We start from the raw sequence: 25,182 nt of genomic DNA on the forward strand, positions 1-25,182 counted from the left end.
CACCTCTAAGCAATCGAACTCTTAAGGGTATGATAAAAACATGTTTTAGCTGTAATGTGGTGTTGACGTAGTGTGCTAGTGTATTTAGCTTTGATATTCACACAGCAGGAGAGAAATATACATTTTGCATAATGGTCTTTTTATGCGGTTTTAAAGATATTGTTGATTTCATAACTAGTTAGTATGTTAAATGCTGTAGCCTTATCTCTGTGATCGAAATATTGCGAGAAGATGAAAGTATTTGGAAGAGTTCTGATTGCAGCTAATACAAATATACTTATATAGGGTAAACACAATTAAAGATTTAAATGTATTTAATATATATTTATAAGCAAATGTGTTATACAACATGCGTTTATTGACATAAAAGAAACCCCTATAAAGAAAAAGACTGGCTATTTAAATTCCACAATTCACATTTCAGTCACCAATAGGTCTAGATTGTATAGTTCAAATAGAATACCATTAATTATTAACTCATACGGAGGAAACTTCACAATTTATCAAAAGCTTATTTATGTCATGAATTCGAAAACATCTTATTCAGCGATTCACTATAATTAGTAAAATTTAACATTATATGGTGTGGCATTTAGACTATTTAACGGAGTAATTATTGTTCAGTTAAATCAATATTTTCAATGGATTTTTTTCTTTTATTTTCGCCTGATTAATCATTGAAATCAATCGGACTAGTCTATATTGTTATTTCTCTGTGGATTCATAATCTATAATCGCCGGGTTACACGACAAAGCTTATCTTACGTTTGTTTTAAAGCAATATTTGATTCAAGCTAATCTCTTTAATGATCGATTAGGTTTAACTCGGCCCGCTTGATCGCTGGTTTCAGAAAACTTTCGTTTTTCTATGGAGAATACTTTAAAGACTGTTAACGGGTTTAACATTTAAAGTAGTGGTCAAAATCTCTCGGTTATTTGAAATGTGAAAGTGGAACTTACGAAAAGGGTGGTGCCCAAATTAAAGGTTAGTATGACATTTTATTTTTTTGTAATTATATTTTTTAAATTATATGATATATTGTAACAATTTTATTTAAAAAAAAATGTAATCCTTGATTCATACTCTCTCACGAATCGATTTTCAGTAAAAGTAATTTAAAAACATAGCAGAAAACGTCAAATGTTGAAATAGAACATTACTAAAACACACCAATAATTTAGCATCAAAAGGTATGTGTTTTTAACAGAACAGAACAGAATGTTTATTCAGCTTAGGCTTATATAAATAGCTCATTATAAACACAAAATTAAATACACCTTTTAAATATTTTAACTGTTAGCGATGGCAGCATATAATAATAAATTATATTATGATGCTGGTGTCGGTATTTAATTATGATTAATTGATTAAACTAGCTTTATACTTTCGACGCCGCGGAATTAGCTTCTTGTGCATATAAGAACCAGCTTTAGTTTGATAAGATTATTAAAAAATATATATTCAAAACTGATGTAAAAAACTATATGTATTGGGTATAAGATGTGGAATGTTCTTTGATATAAAGTCAAGCTTATCGCATCGAAAAAAATATTATCCCTATTAATAACGAGTGGCTTTACAAATGATTGAAAATATTGCTGAATTAACATGCTTTCAATAGCCCAATAATATACGCGCATTTCAGTTCAGTATGTATATGTAAGAAAGAGGCTGTAATGTGTATTAAAATACTACAGGCTTTCAATACCTCAATTATATACGGTTACATTTCAGTAAAGATGTTATTCGAAATCTTCGGAAAAAAACAGAAACATGTTAGTAGTGGTCAAATATATATTTTGTCCATTGGAATGACAGAAGTGGTCGAATCTGCCGGTCATTTATTTTGGTACACCAGTATAGCGAGCCGTTATTGACTATAATCCGGTAAATAAGGTATATGAACAGGGACTGGGCAAAAATAGACAAAATATTATCTCGACCACTAATCCGGTTAAAGAGTATTAGCATGCAGTAACCAAATAAAATTGTTATGCGATGTTAAAACTACACTCGCATAGATTTAAATCTAGCTACCTGTCATAGTCTCAATTTCCCCATGTTCATAATGTTCACAGCTTTTTCAAAAGGTATTTAAGACCAAAATTTCATTTTCGATTATATTTACATACTGCAAGCTCGAAAAATGACCTATGTGTTCACTATGTATTCGCTTACATACAGGAAATAGAGTTTTAGGCCTGTGAACAAACTTTCAAACATTCTACTAGATTACAATGTAAATAATGTCCAAACTTTCGCATATATACGAGTTTGCTTAGTTTATTTAAAGCCTCAAACGATACATGTAAAGGCAGATTGTGTGCTTGCGGGAAACTGGAATTAAAATGTGATTACGGTATCCTTCCATTTCTCGTATAAAAGGGTTAGCCCACAAATTATTAAATATTAAAGTGCAATTTTCTGCAACGCCTGCTCGTTTAATCAATAGAATAAATTAATAGACGTTCAAAACGGGATTCGAGCTAATCCCAAACGGAAGGATTTGCCATATTAAGAAAAACGTAAAAAAAATCGTCTGCGTACAATTATTTGGACTATTTTAATCCGAAGTTCTTGCACCTCTGGTTCATACATATGTAGTGCGTTCAGTCAGGCGAGCGTTTACAAAACGCTCGCAAACGTTTTGTTTTGTATCCCTGTTGCAACGCAGCGCATAAACGTTAAGCGGGAAACCAAACAGCAAACGTCCACCGCAAACATCTTTACTGAACGCGCTTCTGTATCAATATCATAAAACGAGTAAATTTGTTGACGTTTTTCCCATTGTTTTCGGTGCAGAAAATTGCCTGAGACCTAACGTTATGATACTAAATCCTAAAATGTACGGTCAGACATACTGACACGGGATTAACGTTTAACGTATGCCTGTTTCAGATGAGTCACCTGTCGTTCTGGAGCCGGGCGGATCTTCCGGATATCCGGCTGTCCGGGAATAGACGCACGGATGCTCAGGTAACATCGCTGATAATGTTTCGTGTCCCAATTTGAAACCTCTTATTGCTTATAAATACCTGTTCATCAAAACGGTATTTGTCGTAGCCTTGGTGTCGTTGTTGTCAGCGTCGTCGAAATGCAAACTTTTCAATCATTTCAAAACAAAAATGCAGACCGTCTGCTCAAAAATTGTTCAAGATATTCCAACGAAACTTCGTACTTATGCTGCCAGAGTCAATGAGGGCATATATATCAGGTCTCAAAACTCGCGCCATAATAATTTTTGAGTAATGCCTCTTGTTCGACCGAGAAAAACAACAACAACAGGCAAGCATTCGCGGCGCTCTAGCAACTATGTTCAGAAATTAATGTCCGTGTGCATGGTATTAGCGTCAATTGCGAGAGTCCATGTTAACAATCGTAACAACTCGGCCATCGCCGGCACGCTTCGAAACAGACACTTATGTTGGATACTGGCCGAGGTGTTCCGATTGCGCATGGTGTGTGTCCCGGGTCGGGGATCGAGTCCGAGTGAGAGGAGGAGACCACTTTAGTTACTTACCCTCTTTACTTTTTTAAATGTATTTAGAATAATATTTGCTGTTTATTATGTGTCTCTTTGGGTAAAAGAAATATCATGACCATTAAATGTACTTTCTGTCAAAATTAAATTCCCGACCTAAATATCACTTCATACTTATACAGTAGTCTTTAAGTTTTGCCAATAATCAATTCCCACGTGCATGTCATTTGCAAGTTTTAAATGCTGTCCTCCGTGGGAAGATTTCGAGCTACTCTGAAATTTATTACATTGAACCTCAATAAAATTGTTGATATTAGGAGCAGAGGAAAATAGCATTGCATTATAAGCACAAACAATTCTTTTGAACCCGGTATTGAATATCGCGTTTGTACAATACTCAATTGTTGACAATAAACTTTGCTTCGCTAGTGAATAAACTTTACAATTAAGTGAATGAAGTTGTCAGCATTGACGTGTTATGTTAATAATTAATCGCGAACTGCAACTATATACTTAGATACAACATGTGTGCATTGATCTGACGTCTCCGTGCTTGTGAATATTTGATAGTGATTGATTGTATTTGGTATAGGGTGTGTGCTAATTATAAACCTGAACAGAACCGAACAAACGAATTTAGTATATTTCTTTCCAAAATCAGTGGCGGCTCCAGGATTTGATGTTAGAGAGGGAGTAACGCAGGGGCATAACCTTTTGACTTGCGCCCCTTCTTCAGAAGCGAAACTGTATTGGTTGAAAGTGTTTAAAGGGGGGGGGGGGGGGGGTACTTCCCAAAATCTTTTTACAATTTATAGTCCTAAATGAAATAGTAGGCCCGACCTTAAGCCACAACCCTGTATTGTCCGAATGTTTTGGGAATGGGGGGGTATTTTCATAGTTGCACTTCCCACACCTGCTATGGGCAGATGGAAGTGTTCTCTTGCAATGTATGTATTTTTATTCATCTGAAATAAACTGTTGCGCATGTCACCCCCGCCCCCCCCCCCCCTAAAAAAACGCTAACCAATTACAGTTCGTTCACAAGTTCATGCATTAAAAGCAATTCGAGATTGAAAAAATGAGAATAAGAACGATTTCGAATAGACAGACATGGTAATGAATAACACAAACTTAAGAGTAATTTCTAAGTTTACCTGAATCATAAGCATACAAGAACTAGTGTTCAATGTGTCAAGTCTATGTTTAAATGAAAAATTTCACAAAGCCTATTAATATTTAATGATTTATGTAATTACTTATTAGACTAAAAGTAGAAGTTATATTCAGTCGATGTGGGGCGAGAGTTTGTGCAATAAGAACAAAACCCTTGTACCAAGAAAACGCGGAATGCTAGAAAGGGTGGTCAGCTGTATTGTTTTTGCTTCAAATCAACCTTACTTTTTGTAAAATTACACTTTTCAAAAAGTGTATCATTGTCCTGACACAGGAAAGGGTCCAAGATTTAACTTAGGGGCTTAACCTTTTGACCCTTCCCTCAGGGTTACTTAAATTTAATTGGTTAAAATGGTTGGCGGGGGGGGGGGGTAATTTTAACAATTTATAGTCGTATTCTATCCCTTTTATTCTCTTATATTGAATTTAAAACTGGAATTAAATTTAGAGGGAGGTGGGGGGGGGGTTCCGGATGCACCCCCTTGAGCGATAATTGTTTTGCTACTGAATGTCTTTTTTGGCATGACTTTCGTTAAATAAAGTATGACCTACGGGTAAACAATGAAACAGCAGAATAATAATCAAACATGGAAAAGAACACAAGGGGCATTAGCCATTAACATTTATTGATTCCACACTGAAAGTGGTCAGAAAAACACACAGTTTGAACAAGGTCAAGTCCTTTTGTAAATCTGGAATAAGTCGAGACTTGAGTGCGAATATTAATATTTCACATTCAATTCAAAGTATCCATTAAACATCTTAAGTAAACTTTATATGTATACAAATCCTGGTATTGCTTTGATTCTTATGTACACTGTATGTTTGATTAAGTCTCAAAGTCACAAATCAAGTGAATAAAGAAATGAAAGGATTCTTGTATTCAGTGCGTTTGGTATCTATTGTATAGAAATAACTGCTGGTATAAAATACGCTCGAACATACACTACATTTAATCTTTCCATTATAATGACAAATGTAACATTCGGAGATGTATAATGTAAGGATTTTGAAAGTTTAATCAATACCATTTACATGTACTTCTAAATCCTGTCATTCTAGTATACATAGTTACTGAAACTTACACTGCTCAAAACTGTGAAAGGATCACTTAAGCGTTGTCCACATGAGTATGTATTAAATTACGACTTTTCAAAAGTCAAGAAAATATATGTTTTCGTACGTAGTAAAACAATTTCAAGTTTTATCAATGTCTGAGCATTCCAACATACAAACATATATACATTCCATGTTAATATAAGAGTAAACTGTATTTACCCTCAATGAATTTGTTTAATCATATTATAGTGTTTTATTTTTGTAAACAAAGATTTTCAAATTACATATATACAGTACACATACAAACAAGTTACACACAAATATAAACATAAACCTTAAAGGCAGCAAATGAGCTTTAAAATAATGCATCCATAAACCTATTTAAACTCAAATTAGTGATGAATTTCCTGTAATGCTCATTTAATAATATTATCAGTGAAAAGTTGAAAGAAAATGGCAAAATTACACTACAAATATAAAAAGAATATATATGTATAAAAAATGTTTAACCCTATAAGGAATGCCCTTTTCTATTTTTTGAATGCAACATAAACTGTATGTTTATCTAAACATATATCATTTGGACCACTGCAAAATATTGAAAACTCTACTGCTATTGTTGTAAAGGTGAAATAGGCAGATTTTGTCTTTGATTCTTTTTTGGCGCTGTATTTGAGATTATCATACATCTTCCTGGTATAGGTAGCGTTTTTTTAATGATGTTGACTGCCTTTATATGTGATGTTTAATGTGACCATATGCACTAGCAGGATAAGATTGGGGCGCATCCATGGGGTGCCCCCTCTAACATTGTACAACTTTTTATGTCACTATCCGAGAAACAGTAAAATAAGAATGCAACTGAATGCACTATGTCGTACTAAAATGGCTCAATCTTTCTTGGGTGAAAACCTCAAGCTCCAACACTGTATTGTTCATATACTTGTACAAGAGGGAAATGTTCTTAGTTGCGCTCCCAAACCTGCTATTGGCAGATGATAGGTGATTCTAGCAAAAAAAAAATGTATTTTTTGTCATCTGAAATATACGACTGTAAATGGCTTTTAGGCAAAGTTCAACCGCTGAATAGAGACAGGGTATAAACTTCAAAGCTTCCTTCTCCATTTTGTCGTGACTATTTTGTTCTGTGCATAAGATGTATCACTTGTCTTCTTTTCACGTTTTATTGCTACCGTAAATCATTTCATTTTGCCCAAACTCTGTATATCTGGAAATTGAAAATGATTGAATAAAATAAATATTGTTTAAACCAACAACTGAACGTAGCTTCTTATGGAGATAACGCCACCTTAAACAAGTATGGGACAATTAAAGATGTCAAAAGGCGTATCGTATCTCTTCCGATAATTAAATGACAATTAAAAGCTATCTAAGATGATCTTCTGCATTGATTTAATGAATTATTTATAAAGCGGTGACCTTATTCCGTTGCACGATTCGAAGTATAAACATTGACGTTGAATTACAGTTTTTCTGCACTGGAGTAGACCGAAAAAGCCGTTTAAGACCTTCAAATAGCTCTTTAATAATAATTGAATGAACTGCCACCGGTTATCTAATGGTTTATGAAGCTTCACTTTGGTTGCCTCAACAATATAATAATCCCTGCATAGCCATATGTAATAAAATATTGCCATGTAATATATAGAAAAAAGTGTATTTCTTGCGCATACCCTTCTATTTCTGGAAAAAAACTGTCGATGTTACCTATTTTCGCGACTTTCGTGCACTTTGCAATTGATGACGTCACAAATATGACGTAATGCACAGTCGTTTAGCAATAAAATTCGCAAAATGATTGGCAATTTTTTAAAACAAACTCGCAAACTATTTATATATTTTACACACCAAACCACACCAAGCCCTTAAGCATCTTGTACTCATGGACTTATGCTATAGATTTATAAAATAGGTCCATGTTGTACCTTTAAAGCGTATCCTCACACAATTCCATCGGGCATCATGTAGCCTCCTTAATTCCAGAAAGGATGTATTTCAAGATAAAAAAAAATTCAGTACTCCACATATACAATTCGTAGCAAAACAGGGAATTAAAATTTAGACATATTCAGAGGGGGTGGGGATGACAACCCACGTTGTCATATGACCAGTTCCTGAGATCCTTGATACTAAACTTGGAAAGGGGATGCGTATGATAACCTCATATATAACATAAAAAAGACAAATATATTGCTGCGAACAGTTTTCAATACATTTATACCTTTTTATGACCACAGAGCTACCATTGATTATATTAAGTTCCATCTGTTGTCGAAGATACGTTGATTTCTTTGCGGTAATAAATTCTCGATAAAACCATCAACTGCGTACATCATGCAATGAATGTTCAACAGAAGCTACAAGAAGTAACGTGGCAATCAAATTAACGATTTTGCAATCACCTGCTTGATTATTAATACGAAATGTAATCGATTATAAATAAATGAGGACCGTTTGATTAGTCCAGATTTCCGTCTTTTCGGAATAATTGTTTTCCGGTTCTTGTAGAGTGATCGACAATATCTCGTGTTCAGGAAGTAATTCTTCTGGCTTTTCAAGCGATTTTCAAGCAAATCTTGTCTCTAGATATGAAAGAAAACACGCATACGCAAGTCAGTCATTAATTATTTTCATTGATTTGTGCTCCTAATTACTTAGACTCTTCCCAGTATTGGATATAAGTTCTAACAAAATGATGCCAGGGCTAGCAGAAATGAGAATTGCTTGTCCGTGTCCAGATGCAGCTTTGGGAATAATTCATTTTTTTTAGAAAACTGTGATAAGCATACAGTCGACTATTTTTGACACCTTTTGGTGTTCTGGCAATAAAGCGAGTGAATAAAAAACGGATAAACGAAACGCTTCAATTAAAGTATTCTCCGATGTGCTCACATTCGTATTACTATGGCAACAGGACCAGTTTCTAAAGTGCCGAACAAACCGTTCCGTTCATGGAGAGCTCTTGTGTATTATATGAAATCTCAAGATCCTATTGACGAGGAAAGTAACGCAATAAAGAAGCTACCTAACAAGCTTGTGGAAAATGAAAAAGAAATAACTAGGCTTGAAGGGGTTGGAATGGGTCAAGGTCACTGTGGTCAAGGTCGCTGTGATCAAGGTCGTATTGCTTCTGGTGCTAAATTGACTTCTTTGACATATCAAGAACCATGTTGTACTAACAGTTCGAAGGTAAACCGGTGTTTCCAATGGTTGTTGCGATTGTTTTTTCTTGTTGTTTTTTCATCTAATTATTTAAGACTTATATATAATGTTTACTGGTTAAACATAGCATGGCACTGCCACTTTTCTATACATGTATCTTATAATTATATGTACTGTTGTGTTAAATCCAGTTTTATTACTCTCTATTTTAAATTTATATTAACACCTTCCGAATTGTTGTCATGGAATAGAATTGAATTATTGTCATGTGGTGGAATTTCAGTATTTTCACGTGGAAGTATTATAGAATTGTCACGTGGTAGTATAGTAATATTTTCAGTTCCGCATGCGGCCTTATACTTATATAATTTTGTTTTATCGCATTGTTATCTTCGACCACTTCAAAAAAACAAACAAGTATAGACATTTCCTGCATGGTGCAAGCTCCATGCAGTGACTTGGTTTTACTACAACCATCGGTTTGCTACGGTGGAATAGAGGTCACACGTGTTACGTTTCTTTATCGTGGTAACGATAATGTTTAATCGTGGTTTAGTTATCTCATGACCAGGACTAAGTTATGTCGTGGCCACGACTTATCCACTCGTTCCCATAACTTAGGTATCTAGTGACCACGACTTACTTACTCGTTCCCACGAAAATCAAGCCTGAAACTGAACAAATACAGTCACGTGGTGTTTGTCTATCGATGAAAGAGTCTTTTTTTAGACAAAAGTACACTGTCGGATGTCAGTACTTCCATTAGAATATCGATGTCGAATCCAAAATTAATCATCACATATATGTATAAAAGTACTTGTTAACGTATAATTATTCTATTTAAAAAGGATAGACCTTTCATATCGTGATATGCATACTTGATTGATATTATCGGGTTAAAATATCTTAACTTATGACAGATTCTTTACCATAATAATAAAGTAAAGCATAAATTTACAAAATTATAAGATTCTGAAATACAATCAGCAGATTTTAATCAAAGAGTCTGCTTTGAAGCCTGATTTTCTTATATTTCATAATGAATATTCCACATAATTCAAAATATCCAGTCAACCAAATTTGAACCATGTTTGTAGAAAAGAATTTTTTATTCACGCGGAAATAGAGTTTTTGCAAGCGATAAATTTCACTTTAATATCTGTCTTATCGCAAAATAATTGCTAGACAATTTATCAAAATTGAAGTATTATAGGATAATACAACATTTGAATGGCCTAAGTTTATATTAAAAGCAATTTATTCGGAAATGAGAATAAAGGTTTAAGATTCGGTAATGCATTTCCTGCTTAATTTGACAGCTTATTGTTAAATGAATTCAAAAGCGTTATAAATGGTCTAAAAATGAACATAAGAACTGATAATTTTCTTATTGTTAGAGGGAGGTTGAAATGATATATAACGTGTATTATTACATTTTCCTTATTGATATGAACTTATTTTCACAGTTCCAATTTTATGGACTCCTGTGAATCACGAATATTTGAAAATTCAATATTCAAATTAAACTTATATTTACAGTTGAAAGTGCGAAATTAACACGAACAAATCAAACGACAAATCGACCATGCAAAATTGTTCCAAAAAATCCATTTTTAATTACAAAAATCGAAAGACAATATTTTCTCCAATTAAACATGAGCAAAACTAAACGACAATAATTTAAATGTTTAATTTGTTCATACAAAGCAAGTAATTTTCGTGAGTTTATCTCAAACCATCAAACAAATCCATTGTAAATATAATTGGAACTCAAACACTTGAGGCGTTTTATGGCACCGTCAAGTGTTGTAGGCAGACACTTACTTGAAAATGACGGTGAAGAATTTTTGTTATGGGTGTGTTGTCGTATACAAACATACAAACTGTATTTTGACTCATGTAAATCGATCTTTCTCGACAAAGGTTTTAGAACAGAACAGAACAGCTTTCAGGTGACCCGTAAACGAATATGGATGCATAGTAATTCACCGAGCTCCACGTCACAAAGATTTTATGAACTTGCATGATAAGATAAGGGTTCTGATTAGAACAGAACGGAATAGAACGTAGTATTGTACTTCACGTCAAATTAACAGCTTCTTTTTAATAAATGTGCATATTTTATGAATATAGTCACATTACAATTGTACAAGTCTTATAATTGGTGGACTTGCTTTTAAGTTTTATGTACTTATAGATTTCTGTTATATCAATTGATTATTTCAAGGAACAGCCTATTTTGGATCAGTTAAAGCTGCACCCTCACAGAATTACCATTTTTACAACTTTTTTATTTTTTGACTTGGAAAGACCAAATTTTAGCGTAAATATCTGCAAACCAATGATATAAGATTGCTGACAAAAGATCAGATCGCAGATTTTCATATTTCCGTTTGAAAATGAATGTTTTATGCCTTAAACCGTTATTAACGGTTTCAGAAAATTACATAAAACATCAATTTTTGAACTTATATATATAAAAAATTCTGCGATCTAATTTTTTGTCAACAGTCTAATATAACTGGTTTTCATGGGTTTTAGCAAAAATTGGCTCATTCCAAGACAAAAAATAAAAACAGTTGTCAAAACGTTCAATCTGTGAGAGTGTAGCTTTAAGAAATAGTTGGTGTAGATATTATAATTTATTATTTACCGTTGCTAAGGAAACTTAGGGTATGGAACATGGAGCACTTCGAAAAATGTTTTAGGTTATAAAATACCTTAAAGAAAGTTTGCATGATATAATCTTAATATAGAACTCAACTCAATATAAAAATACATTCAATAATCGTGCAAGACATAATAAACGTTACAAAATTTTATCGAATTGAGAAACTCGCTGGCGAAAAAAGAAACGTTAAAACTTTGAATTTGAAGTTAATCACCGATTAAAATTCCTTGTCATGCAATATTTCGCGCTTTAAGCATATCATTCATCCACTACATCTGATTGTGAAACATTCGTTAGGAAGTTCCATATGCAAAATAAGTCCTCTGCTTCGTTTGAATATACTTGACAAAACCCTCAGTTCCGTTTTAATCTATCATATGTTCCAGTATGAATTCTTAAATTTTTCGAAAATGTATGTATTTTTTTAATCTTAATTATTGATTCCTGATCGAAATAAGATTCAAACTCACGTGAAGTATACTGTTGCACATTTTAAACACCATTTTCATTAACATTTTCATCAGTTTGAACCATTATTTAAAGGTATCTAGGTTTATATAAAACCGAAATCTACCATATTCGCCATACGCAGCAGTATGAGAATTTGATTTTCTAAAACAGAGTATAGCTTGTCAATATAACAAAAGTATCCACTCTAACTATGTTTATTTTGTAAATCCCCATATTTCACATCCATACGTAGTAATAGAAAATAACCATACATATTTCACATCCATATAATATACACACATGAAACAGTTTATTAATTAACGTTTATATAATTGAAACAAAAGCTACAAAAACTGCAAAGCTATTCTTGGTTTACTGACCATTTACATATATATTATTTTTAAATTAAACAACAAAGTCCACTTCTTTTTAACATCGACCATACCAATTTTGTTTATTAAGATTAAAATTTCCAGCGTTATATATATATATATATATATATAATATCCAAATTCTTAAAAATTTCTGCATCTGCATTTGAATATCCATATCCCGTAACATTTCTTTAACGAAATTCCCACCCTATCAATCACTATTTAGAGTTGGGTGCAGAGGGTTATAGAGGTTTAGAGGTTAGGGAAGTCGATTTACCAACAAATTAATGTAAAAACGACATAAATCCGATTTCAATTGGGATTAAACATTAAAATCAAATCATGACGTTCGCTTCATTCCATTACGCTAATTGCACGTCCATGGCGTAACGTCGTGCATCCGGTATTGGGGATATGATTTCAAAATGATTGCAGATCTACAAACTATTTGGTCTTTGCGTTCGAAATGATATTTCGTTGACATGGGATAGTAGTATTTTTCAAATCTGCCGTATTTTTTTTTGCTAAAACAACAACCAGACGTTATTGATTATAAACTAGATGAACCGGTAGCGGATCAGTAGAGGGCAGTAGACAAAATATACTCTCAAACACTGGTAAACTGGTTAGAAGGAGGCCATTCAACCAAATAAATGGGCCTGGAGAGTCACAAGCTTTTGACAAATGCATAAAAATAACATTGAACAAAGTTATAAACATCAAAGTGCACGTGTGGTAAATCTACTTACCAGCAAATTGCAACATGTTTCATTCTTATAAGCTGTAGGACAAAAGCCATGCATATCTTACCATTCCCAGCACGTTCGCTTTTGTTACATTGCCACACAACAAACGTATGAATCTTAAAGTAATCAAATGGGAGACATTTTCTTTAATGCTTCCACTGATTTCTGAACGATCCATTGAACATTTATCACTTTTACCGTCAAAGCCTTTTACTCAGTATCTTGGTTAAGTGCGATAACGCATTTATGTTCATTTTATTAATCTTGTGGTCTTCAAATAAATCTGTGAATAAATATGTAAATACACTTGAAAAGAAAGGATATATCATTACAGGAATGATAAGTCTTAACCAAGTGCAAATAAATATATTCTGATTGCATTTGCATAAAAAAGACAGTAAGCAAACATGGTTGGGGTTTACTTTGATTAGTTTAACATTTCACTTTTCATCCGACGATCAGGGGCGATACCGTTTTATAAGGATTTCAATGATTTTTAAAGCTCGACTTCAATGTTCTTAATAGGAAATTGTGGATTGTTATAATCAAAGGTAATAACTTTATTCAACTTTGTATTTTTTTTCTTTTTGTTATATTTTCCTGCTGTTTGTGTAATGGTTTAAATGTAATTAGTACGTATGTACCAAGATAAATGAGTTTGAATTCGTGTGTTACAGAACAGAACAGAATACAACAGAACATAAAAGTAGTTACAAGCAAATACAACTTATGATTACTGTTTTAAAGAAATACTTAAAAATATATATATAAGCGGGAAAAAAGAAATTGCGCTTTTTTCGAAAGTAATTTTAAGTCGGTCTAAGATAACACGTCGTTTGACTCACATGTTACTGTGATACAGAGAGGTTATACCTCAAAGTTTGTGGTTGTTTCGAAGCCTGTATAATTTTACATCCACTGTTTCTTCATTCCGTTAGTCTAGTTCACACAGATATATGCATGTTATATTACATAATGGTTAAAGGTCGATAGTATGCAGGGGCGTAGCTAGCCTCTATTCATGTGGATTTATAATTGTGCCATGGGGTCGGGGGCATGTCCCCTCAGAAAGTTTTGAAAACCATGGTGCAATCTGGTGCATTCTGAGGTGCTTTATTTAGTACTGGAAAATTAACAGTTTTAGGAGCATGTAGTCAAGTTCGCATATTGCAACTTTGCCTGTTTTTTTGTAATAATCTTGTGTATTCAGCCGCATACTCGCGTATAGACAGCTACGCACCTGGCATGTACTTACAAAAATAAATGGTTTGATGCGGCAAAGTCACAGAGTTATGCTGTTCATTCATTATATTTTATTTTCAAAGAAGAGTCCATAGGGTAGACTAATCACCATATTTGGAGATATTTTATTTATATTTGTTATGCTTGACTAGAATTTTGAATCACATATCACATTCGTATATAAAATGCATAGTAGGAGAAACTAAAGATGTTGCCTTGTATTGTATCGTACCCGCCTACACTGTTTATATATATATATATCGCTTCACTTGATTAAACTCAATAACGGCTGACTTACTAATTACGGCTGACTTACTGTTTTACGGCTGACTTACTGATTTACGGCTGATTTACTTTAATACTGGCAACTTTGAAGTAATCTGCCTTATCATTAGACAAAACTGTATGTTGACCACTAAATGATATTCATGTTGGTTCGCTGTTATCTTTCAGTGAGTACAATCACACATGTTTAATGCAATACTCTTAACAATAATTGGGAAATGACAGGTGGTGTAAAACAAAATTAAAATATTTGAAGACAAATTGCATTTAAAATGAAGGTGTTAAGTCTTTTCATTTTAAAAGATTCCCATGTGTCAGAAACTGTGACGATGGGTATTAGGGACAGATTAATGTATTACCGACCGGATAGTAAAATAGATATTTTCCGACAGCTTCGGTGTTCTTATTAAACTGTGAATGAGTCATCTAAAAGTGTAATAAAAATTATACGAATTCGTTGATTTTGGCACAATAAGTGAAACACAAACCAAATGCGCAATTATAATGAAATAATAATGCTTGGTTTATTCCACCACAGATGAATACGCAGTCAGATAAAATCTGATTTTGTGTTAGTGCATGCGCACATTTTTTAGATATGTACGTGATCTACGTAGTGGACCAGCCACTGTTTATATTTGCCGCTTCAACTGATAAAATTCAATAACGGAATAACGGTTGACTGCTTGTTTTACTAAACTAAAGGAATTGGCAAATTTTAAGCAAACTGCCTTCTCATTGGACAAAATATTATGTTGACCACTACAGAAAGTTACAAAAGCAAACCTTGCCACTGACTGTAAGACATACACTTTTAAAATGAAATTTAAAGCACAGGTTAAAATTGAAATATGATGATTTATAAATCAATTATATTACTAAATGCTTTCGGTTAATTTAAACCTTTCTCTAGTATGAAAACGTTGATCGATTTATAAAACAATAACAGCTTATTTCACTTACTCTTCGCCATAAAGCTTTTATATTTGTTAAACAAATCGCTCATAAATACTTTAAACAAATTAAGTGGAAATCCGTCTTTGTCACAAATGTCAATATTGACCTTTTGTACTATATGGTTTGACGGGTGACTGCCACAGACATGTTTGCCTTAACCGCCAATATATTCTGCTAAGATTTGTTTAAAAAACAAACAAACAATTTCCCTCGGTTGCCCTTACATGATTTGGCGGGTTACTTCCACTGACATGTTTGCATTTACCGCCAATAAATTATGCCAGGTTTGCTTTAATAAGCTAACACTCTGCCTCGGTTGTCCTTATATTTTGGGCGATGGTTGTTCTGGTCATAAGTGGATTCCATTGAAATTAGCAACATATTGAATTTATGTCCCACGCAGGTTATTTCTTGACTTATGTCTCATTTTACACTGGTGAAGTATAGGGCATACGTGTCTATTCCCATATCTTTACTTTATTAGCAAATCATTTTATCATAGATCATTAAATGAAATTGGTGGACATTAATACCAGGTCTGCCTGCTAGGGTAGTTCTTATTATTCTGTAATAGCTGTTACTAATTCTTAGTTGTTTTAAGTAGTGCTTAATAGTTCTTAGTAGCTTTTAGTAATTATTGACAATTTTAATTGCTCTTGGTAGTTTTAAGTAGCTCTTAGTATTTTCTAGTAGCTCTTGGTAGTTCTTAGTGGCTCTTGGTAGTAGCTTATAGTAGTTCTTAGTAGCTCTTAGTAATTCTAAGTAACTCTAAATACTTCTTAGAAACTCTTGGTAGTTCTCAGTAGCTCTAAGTAGCTCGTAGTATCTATTTTTAACTTTTAGCAGACCCTAGTAGTACTGCGTATATCTTGGTAACTTTTAGTAGATTTTACTAGTTTTTAGTGTCACTTGGTAATTCTTAGTAGTTCTCAGAAGCTCTTGGTAATTCCTAATAGCTCTGAGAAGTTCACAGTAGCTTTTAGCAGTTCAAAGAAGCTCTTAGTAATTCTGAGTACGTTTTGGTATTTATTAGTAGCTCTTTGTATTTATTATTAGCTTTTAGTATATCTGAGTTACTCTTAGTATTTCTTAGAAGCTCTTGATAGTTCTCAGTAGCTCATAGTATCTTTTTTTAATTGTCAGTATTTAGTTTAGTAGTTTTTAGTATCTCTTGGTAATTCTTAGTCGTCCTCAGTAGTTCTTAGAAGCTCTTGGTAATACTTAGTATTTCACAGTAGTTCAAATTAGATTTAAGTAGTTCATAAAAGCGCTTAGTAGTTCTTAGTTGCTTTTGGTAGTTCTTAGTAGTCATTTGTAGTTCTTAGAAGCTCTTGGAAATTCTGAACAGCTCATAGTAGTTCTTAGAAGCTCTTGGAAATTCTGAACAGCTCAAAGTAGTTCATAGTAGCTTTTAGTAGTTCTTAGAATCTCTTAGTAATTCTTAGTAACATTTGGTAATTTTAAGAAGGTCTTGAGTATTCCTTAGTAACTCCTAGTAGTTCGGTGGCTTTTAGCAGGATCCTATTATTTGTACTCCCTTACTGTAGCAACCGTACAAGTTATCAAATATTTAACAATGATTCTCAATTTTGTAAATATGTGTGTATGCTAACAGCAGATAAGATTTTTCATAATGTCCAATTGCATCTTCTTCAGGAGTCCAGAGGTCACGGTTCAGCGTTCACAAGGTCACACAACCATCGACATCGCAAGGTCACGACGGCGTCGTCAAACCTCAACAACTCTGTAACGATGGACGTCGACGTTGACAACGACCTTCAATGTCCCATTTGCCTCGAGCTGTACACCTATCCCATAATCCTCCCCTGCTCACACGTGCTGTGTCGGTCCCCGTGTGCCGAACAATTGTTTGACTTCAATTTTATTCGATGTCCAGTCTGCAGGGACAACTGTTACGTTTCTGGCGGGATTACTAGTCTACCTAGAGTGATCGCCCTTGAAAATATAATCGAGCGATATAAAAATGAGCAAAAGAAAGGAAAGAACGAAAAGACAACGATACCATCTACAAACCAGCCAAAGCAAAACAATCCTGCAGCTCAAAAAGACACAAGTGAAACTCTAGCAAAGTCACTGTCTTTGTTGAATGATAGTGTGTCTGCTTTGACGTCACTTACATCATCGATGAACACTGTTCCAGATAAAAAGTGCCAACATTGTAAAAGTGCTAGCCCAAAGCGCGCCAAAAAGCTTTGTGTAACATGTAATTTGTATTTCTGTGCAACCTGTTTAAGACAGTCCCACCCAAATAAAGAACCGTTCACTAGTCACGAATTTGTCGATCCTCATTCGGAACGAGCCACTTCCGGTTTACGTCAGACCGGAAGTTCCGATAAAACCGGAAGTACAACAGTATCGTCTGCTTTGAAGCACCAGAATCTCATAGACGCTTATTGCAGTATGTGTATGCAGGCATTTAGTTCAAATTCGGATGAAAGAAGTGCACATGTTGGACATCCGGTTGTTGCCATAGAACAAGCTTACAGGGAATTTAAGGTATTTTGTTGTTGTTTATGTTAGATTCTGGGACCAGTTTGTTTGTTTTAGTGGCTGTTCAAGTTCGAAAGCATCGCAGATAACCCATAGTCAAATACCAAAAGAAAGACGTTCGTATTTTTAAATTGTATTGTTATCATCAATTCGCATTGGACAATTTAATTTTAAAACGAAAAAAAAAATCCAAGAAAATCGTAATTTTCATGTATTTATAGAAACTTATATATATTATAGAAACATCTAATAATTAAAAAAAAACTTTTTCAAAAGTCACAATTGTTCACACTTACAGACACAAATGTTTGATATGAATGTATACAATACGCAAATATAGCATTTATTCAAATGTTTAATATCCGCGGATTGAACAAATATATACTTGAACGTTTCATTCTCCGTATGCTCTACTTTATGTAAATGTGCTTATGCATTCTAGCTTTTTGTTGCCACTATGAATATATACTTTTCAAGCCAAACCCTGTTCGCCAGTCCGCCCGGTTAGCTCAATCGGTAGAGCGTTGGACTGTGAATCGGACAACCCGGGTTTGATTCCCGGGCGGACAAGGTCACTACTGTTGTGATTGGTTATGACTCCTTTCTACCACCATTCGCACTGTACCACTGCCCCTGGCATGTACAGAAGTTGTCAGTTCCTTCAGAGGTGAAGGTACCTAGTACTGGTTAACCGCCTGATAGTCTGTCCAGGATAGGTGCACCGTGGTTGAACTCTGGGACCCTTCAATGTGCTCACGCCGGGACCAGGAGTATAAACTACTAACACCACAACCAACCCTGTACGCCATTGTGTCCACGGATCGGACAAGGATCGGACGTGCACACCTGTAATAGACTCAACAGTATTAAACTGGTTCGAGTTTAACGTACGCTGACAGTGAACGCGGATAGCGTACACATGGAAAACAGGCCTATATGTATAAATCTCTAAAGATTCAAACCCTAGTGGATGTCATTTGCGTATTTTTGTTCGTTTCAGAATCTCATCGAAGGAAATGCAGGAAAGCTGTCAGACAGCCAGGACAGGGTCGTCACGACGTTGAAAGATCTCAAGGATAGCCTGAAAGACGTCCAGCATGTGCTAACACGACGTCGTGACGAAATCAACATGCAATGTGACGCCTTACTTGCAGAGATTGAGAACAAACGTAGCTATTTCCTCGCTGATTTGGAATATGAGGAACGTATACAGCAGACGGCGTTAGAAGACTGTATTAAACGCCTGGAAAAGGTGCTCGGAGCGTCACAGGGGTTGCAAGGTTACGTCTACGACATGATATCGTCCGAAAAGGCACCGTTTTTAGAGGTTTGTCATTGTCTTATTTACTTTGATTAAAAAAAGAAATAAAAATCCGAGTTAAGTAACATTAGATATACCTTCGTGCATTTAATAAATAAAGTAAAAATAGCCAAGGTTGATTAGAATAGTTTGTTTTAAGAAAAAACTAATCCATTGCTGTTTATTTCTGTTTCAGGTCGCGAACACTTTAAATGAAAGGTAAGTTTTCATTCAAAACCTAGATGTTTGTTTTCGACAGGAAAACATTTGTTCCCTTAGTTGTATCTCTTTCAGGCTTAGTTTGCAGAACAAATGTATAAACAGAATACAATGTGCCATGAGTCCTCAAATGCCGGTTGTAATTGAAACTGCATATCACATAAGCATGAATAATTAAATGATTTCCAAAGAGAAAGATAATTTCAATGATTTCATCAATATATGCACCAAATAAAACTCAAACCGTATTATCAATTGTAAGTCAAAGCCCATAACTCTGTTATATTTGGGCTTCACCACGAGCAATACCCCAGATGCACAACTTCACATGCTTATAAACATTCTTGTAAAATTTCATGGCAGTAGCTCGAATAGTTTTGTAGATACGCGCGACAAAATATTGCATAGTTTTTTTTAAATAATTCAAGGGCCATAACTCTGCACTGTCTCTATGCAGCCTCACACAAAACCACAGGTGCTAACCTTTACATGCAGTTAAACATTCATGTAAAGTTTCATAACTACGGCTAATTTACTTTTGGAGGTACGCGCGACACAAACTTTGTTAAGGTGGTTTATAAGCATTTTTATTTAAGTCAAGGGCCATAACTCTTCACTTAATGAGCGATACAACCCTTGGTGCATAGTTTTGTGACTCTGGCTCACATTCTTTAAGAGTTACGCGTGACACAATATTGCATGTTTTATATGCCATTTTAACTAAGTCAACGGCCGTCACTCTACACTGTGCAGTCATACACTAAACTCAGGTGCACGAAATTCACATGTTGCTTAACAATTATGTAAATTTTCATGAGTCTAACTAACATTTGGAGATCGGCACTAACGGACAGAAAACCATGCCAAAACCAATATGTTTGGGATACATGGTTCCTTCTAATTGTGAAAAAAATAAAATATTTTATGATAATCTTTGTGACGTTAGAAACATGCATTTTAAACAACAACGTTAAACATGGTAGATAAGTGTAGTTGTGCGTATAAGATTTAAATGTACATACTTAGTATTAAGCGAAAGCCTCCAAGAGTGTGGTGTAAATACACGTTTGTTAAAACTCGTTCTTTATAGATGATTTCCTAAAACAGTATGTAACAGTTCTATATTTTCATTTGCAGAATTTTGAAAGCGTCTGTTGACTGTGATAATGCGACGACTGCGCAAGTACCGGATGTTGATGTGCTACATGGGAAGGTTCTCGATTGCAGACGAGAAAAGGTCTTCCTCAGGGAACTACACTACCTCAGTCGTGAGTGATTTTGATGTTGCTTTGTACAAAAAAGTGATAAGTAGTGATGTTTTGATTAATCTATGGAAAATTAAGTGGTTGAGCCTAAAATCGGCGACAATCGATTGTATTTGGGCATACCGATCATCTAGTCAACTGGCGAGTTGTGTTTCTTCTTTCCTCTCGTTAATTGCATTCGGTAATGTCTGCCAATTGTATCCACTGAGTTCATCAAAACATTCGGCATTGTTCAGTTATTATTGTTAACAAATATGGCTGAAAGCAACAACAACACTAAATTACTTCAAACATACGCGTAGTAATACCATAAGCATAGTCAAGGCTTACGATTTAATGCACAATAATAAAACTATACAATAAGCCTTGACAAAAAAACGATTGTTTTATCGATGATAGGTATCGAAAGTCAAACAGGAACCGATTTCCCAGTGATGAGGAAAAGCTTGTACCAGTAAACATTTCGCAATGGGGCCTTTTTTAGTTATTAAATTTCTTTCTCGGATGCTGCATTTACACACACTTTTTGTACATCGTTAACAACACATGTCTGTCATCGATAAGACGTAAAGCGATGGTAAGCGCTTATGAAATTAGGCCCTCACCTATTTTTCAAGACTGGAACCAGGACCATTTCTTTTTTGTGTGTTTTACTGTGTCCCCTTTCCTCGTAGCATTCGACGCCAATCGTTGACGTTGCGAAGTATAAGCGAACGAAGCAAAGGTCCTGTCATTTTAGCGCTGTGCTCGCCGTCAAACGCGCACGTGGTTGACTTACCAGTTTTATTTTACACAAAAAACAACTTTATTGTCCTCTATTCTTGCAGCACCATCGACGCCAATCGTTGACGTTACCCGTTGTTCCCGAAGTAAGGACTCCGTCGTTCTGGCGCTGTGCCCACCGTCAAGCGTCCATGAAGTCGTTGACCAATATGAAGTCAATTTCTGTTCGGAGGAACAGAAAAACATCGAGTTGGAGGTAAGTATGTAAAGGAGGCAGACGACTGAAGAATTTATTAATATCCATCTTGTTTGCTAGAAACTCTTTAAAAACCGCAATTTCGCAACGGATTGATGATTAAAAACCGCAATTTCGCAACGGATTGATGATTAAAAACCGCAATTTCGCAACGGATTGATGATTAAAAACCGCAATTTCGCAACGGATTGATGATTGCACCTTTTTTGACGCCCTGCTGCAAAATATAAACCAGATACCAGTATATGTTTACCCAGGCTACATTTATGGTCAAAAATATAGATAATTCGTGTTAGCAAACGATACATAGGTGGTAATTTGTACAAAAAATAACTTTACTCTTATTAAATGAGTAGCCCTTTAATTGCACGTAACTACAAGTAACCACCTTTGTACATCGTTTTCTTCCCCGACAGGAAACGCTGGTAGTAAAGAACAGTGTCGAGGACAGTTGCTCCACGAAGATCTCCGCCAATGCTTCCGGTATCCTGGTTCTCCTACTGGAGAACCTGTGCCGCTCAACTACCTATTACTTTTGCTTGAGCGCCGGGAATGCCGCCGGTCGTTCAGGGAGTTCAGAAGTCGTCCAGTGCACGACGCTGTCGGATATGGAGAATGTTATACCTGGTAAGGGAATGGATACATTAAAAAATAATATTGAACAGCAGTACGATTTTTTCCAGAATAAGAATAACAGTTGCAACAATGGTTCATTCTTATGTTAATTCTTTGCAAGTGAGTTGTTTGTAACTAAAACCACCCTTGCTATAGGACTAATTGCCTTAAAGAAACAGATTGACTCTGAATGCGGAATATAAAAGTACATTTTAACAAATTTCGTTTACTTAAGGGATCCGAGAAATTGTTTTGTCAGTGTCGAACGCATAAAAAACACTTAACTTCAGCAACTAAGTACTCTTTGTGAGCCTTTTGTTATGTTTACCTAAATCCTGCTCTTGGCACTTGCGTCTTTTTATGCATTTTCAGCTCCTTCGATCATCGAACGTCACTGTAAGCGTTACTCGTCCTCGATTCAGATCTTTTCCTCAAGTCCCGTTGATGTTGCAGCCGAACAGAAGATTTCCCATTTCCTTTTGTATCGGCAACCCGCGAATAATCGCGTATGGAAGTGTGTTTCCATGTACGGCCGCGAGGATCACCGAGTGTTTGGACTGGAGTCTGGAACGGAGTACGAGTTTGTGATTCTTGCGTACAATTTGCGCGGGGAGTGCCAGCTATCAAACAAAGTTGTGATAGAGACCGAACCGTCTGCAAGTTTCTGAAAATCTCGACTGTTAAGAAAGGAGTAAAGAAAGCGCCGAATCTGCGCGGTCAATGCCATCTGTCGATTGAAGTCCGCTAGTTGCTAGTGTCTGAAAGTCCCGTATGCCGTATAGACGGAATATGCGCAATCGTAACAACTCGGCCATCTCCGGCAAGCTCCGAGATAGTCAATATTGTTCGATACTGAAGTAGGAGTTCCGATTGGGAATATGTTCGCGTAAATTCTGCACGGAGCGTCGGCTGTCAGAGTTGCAGTCGTGATAGAGTTGTTTGCTAGTTTCTAAAAGTATCATTTAATGTTTGAAACGGGTAACGTGATTTAGGGGTACAGTGACCTTCGTATATGGAGTCAGCTGTCCAATTAAACGGTGGGAGAGACATTTGTTCTCATTCGTCGGAGGCGTACCTTCCCGAAATATATCATTTGGATTTTGAATGCGATACCAATTGTTCATCATCTATCCTTGGAGCAATGGAATATTACAAAAATCGTCCGCTGGATTGTCATCTTCAACGACGTCACATTACCTGGCTAACCGACAGCGCACAATAGCCCCACATTTGAACTGAATTATAAACAATGAAAGCACAAAAAAGCTTGATTATGGAAGATAAACAGACATGGATTTGTAAGGAAAATTTGTGACTTTACGCCCCGTCGGTAAATTCAGGTGTGAATCGCTTGTTTGAAGTATCAGCAAAATTTAGTACACGTTTTGAGTGTTCAAAATGCGCGGATGGCAGCTTTTGTTCAACAATGAAATAAAGAGACAGCTATTATAATGCCACGTCAATTAAATATGTTAGATTCTATATAGGTAGAATTCTTTATGCACCGGTTTTTTGCAGCGTTTTATTTGTTTTTCAAAGGAGTTTTCCACTGCCATATTAGTAGATAGTTCCGACAGCGGTGTATGTTATTTATTTATTTTGTTAGAAATGTCAGAGAAAACTGTTTTTGATTTATGCAATGTTTTGTAGCTAAATTTTATTTACACCAAGTATTATCAAGTTTGGTGCTTTTGTTTTTAACTCACTTCGATGCATGATTTTCGTATCTATTATTTATTTAAAATATATATAGTTTAGTATTTTAGAAATTCTAGCTTCTTTTGCAAACTTTATTAAATCCACACATACCAAACTAATTACAAACATTAAACTACGTGTAAGCTAGTAACTTTGTTTCGGAGTTATGTTTTGTATCTTCTCTCGTCGTTCCTACTACCGAACGTTACCATGTTATGGCATTGCTGTGATATGTACAGGGTCGAGTCACCATGTTGCGTTCTTTACTACGCGAAATGAGTGATTTCGAAGCCTGTCCTCATTACTCTAGTTTGTTTGTAGTATTGTATCATTGTTGAGTTACCATTGACGTTATCTTCTTTATCGTCTTCGGTTAGACCATTAGTGTTTGGAGGCAGTGTGTTATTTAAAATTGATGAAATATATTTTTTAAAGCGTTCTGATTGTTTTCATCTATATTCTTTTTTGTCACTCTCCCATTTTGATGGGGGGGGGGTCATATTTGATAGTTATTTATGTCTTATGATATGATTTTCTCTGGTTTATACAGAGTTATATTAGTTAAATAAAAATAATATTTCACTGTTTCAATCAGTGCAAATATCACTTTTGATATTTTTACCGTTTTGATAATTAAACCCATTCTGTACGAGCAATTTATGTATAGTGTGAATGAATTTAAACTTCTGTTTATTTTGCTTTAATAATGAACAATCGTTATATTCAAAGTACGTTTCAATGAAAAAACAATATGAAAATCAACAATAATACAAGGAGCGTACTAGGACATGAGTCATCTTATGTATGGAAGAGTCTAAAGATCGATTACAGAACTTGCGAAGCAAAAAAAATATATACAACGTTGATTTTAGGCAGTTTCCACCTCAGCGATTTTGCTTACCTTTTCAACGACGCGGAAAAAGATGACCTTAAAGGGACTAGATACCGAATGATACAATTGCAAGGAAAATGG

General features: G+C 35.0%; 1 protein-coding gene across 2 annotated transcripts; it reads left to right on the forward strand.

The window, feature by feature from the left end:
* The first annotated feature begins 844 nt into the window (after positions 1-844).
* Positions 845-24,642, forward strand: LOC128203112 (E3 ubiquitin-protein ligase Midline-1-like). 2 transcript variants are annotated; one of them, XM_052904390.1, is made up of 9 exons: positions 845-985; positions 2,900-2,977; positions 17,279-18,139; positions 19,134-19,460; positions 19,630-19,652; positions 20,790-20,920; positions 21,745-21,896; positions 22,313-22,523; positions 22,884-24,642. In XM_052904390.1, the coding sequence occupies exons 2-9, from the start codon at positions 2,900-2,902 to the stop codon at positions 23,177-23,179; spliced, it is 2,079 nt and encodes a 692-aa protein (XP_052760350.1). In that variant the 5' UTR covers positions 845-985; the 3' UTR covers positions 23,180-24,642. The 2 variants fall into 2 exon arrangements, with proteins under 2 accessions (XP_052760350.1, XP_052760352.1); XM_052904392.1 differs by lacking the exons at positions 845-985; positions 2,900-2,977 and adding an exon at positions 13,560-13,689.
* Positions 24,643-25,182: the final 540 nt, after the last annotated feature.

Source organism: Mya arenaria, chromosome 9, assembly GCF_026914265.1.
Source record: "Mya arenaria isolate MELC-2E11 chromosome 9, ASM2691426v1".
Lineage (NCBI taxonomy): Eukaryota > Metazoa > Mollusca > Bivalvia > Myida > Myidae > Mya > Mya arenaria.

Coding starts and splice junctions, on each gene's coding strand:
- LOC128203112 (XM_052904390.1), top strand. CDS start 2,900: ATGAGTCACCTGTCGTTCTGGAGCCGGGCGGATCTTCCGGATATCCGG. Junction 18,140..19,133: donor AAGCTTACAGGGAATTTAAG/GTATTTTGTTGT, acceptor TGTTCGTTTCAG/AATCTCATCGAAGGAAATGC. Junction 19,461..19,629: donor AAAAGGCACCGTTTTTAGAG/GTTTGTCATTGT, acceptor TTTCTGTTTCAG/GTCGCGAACACTTTAAATGA.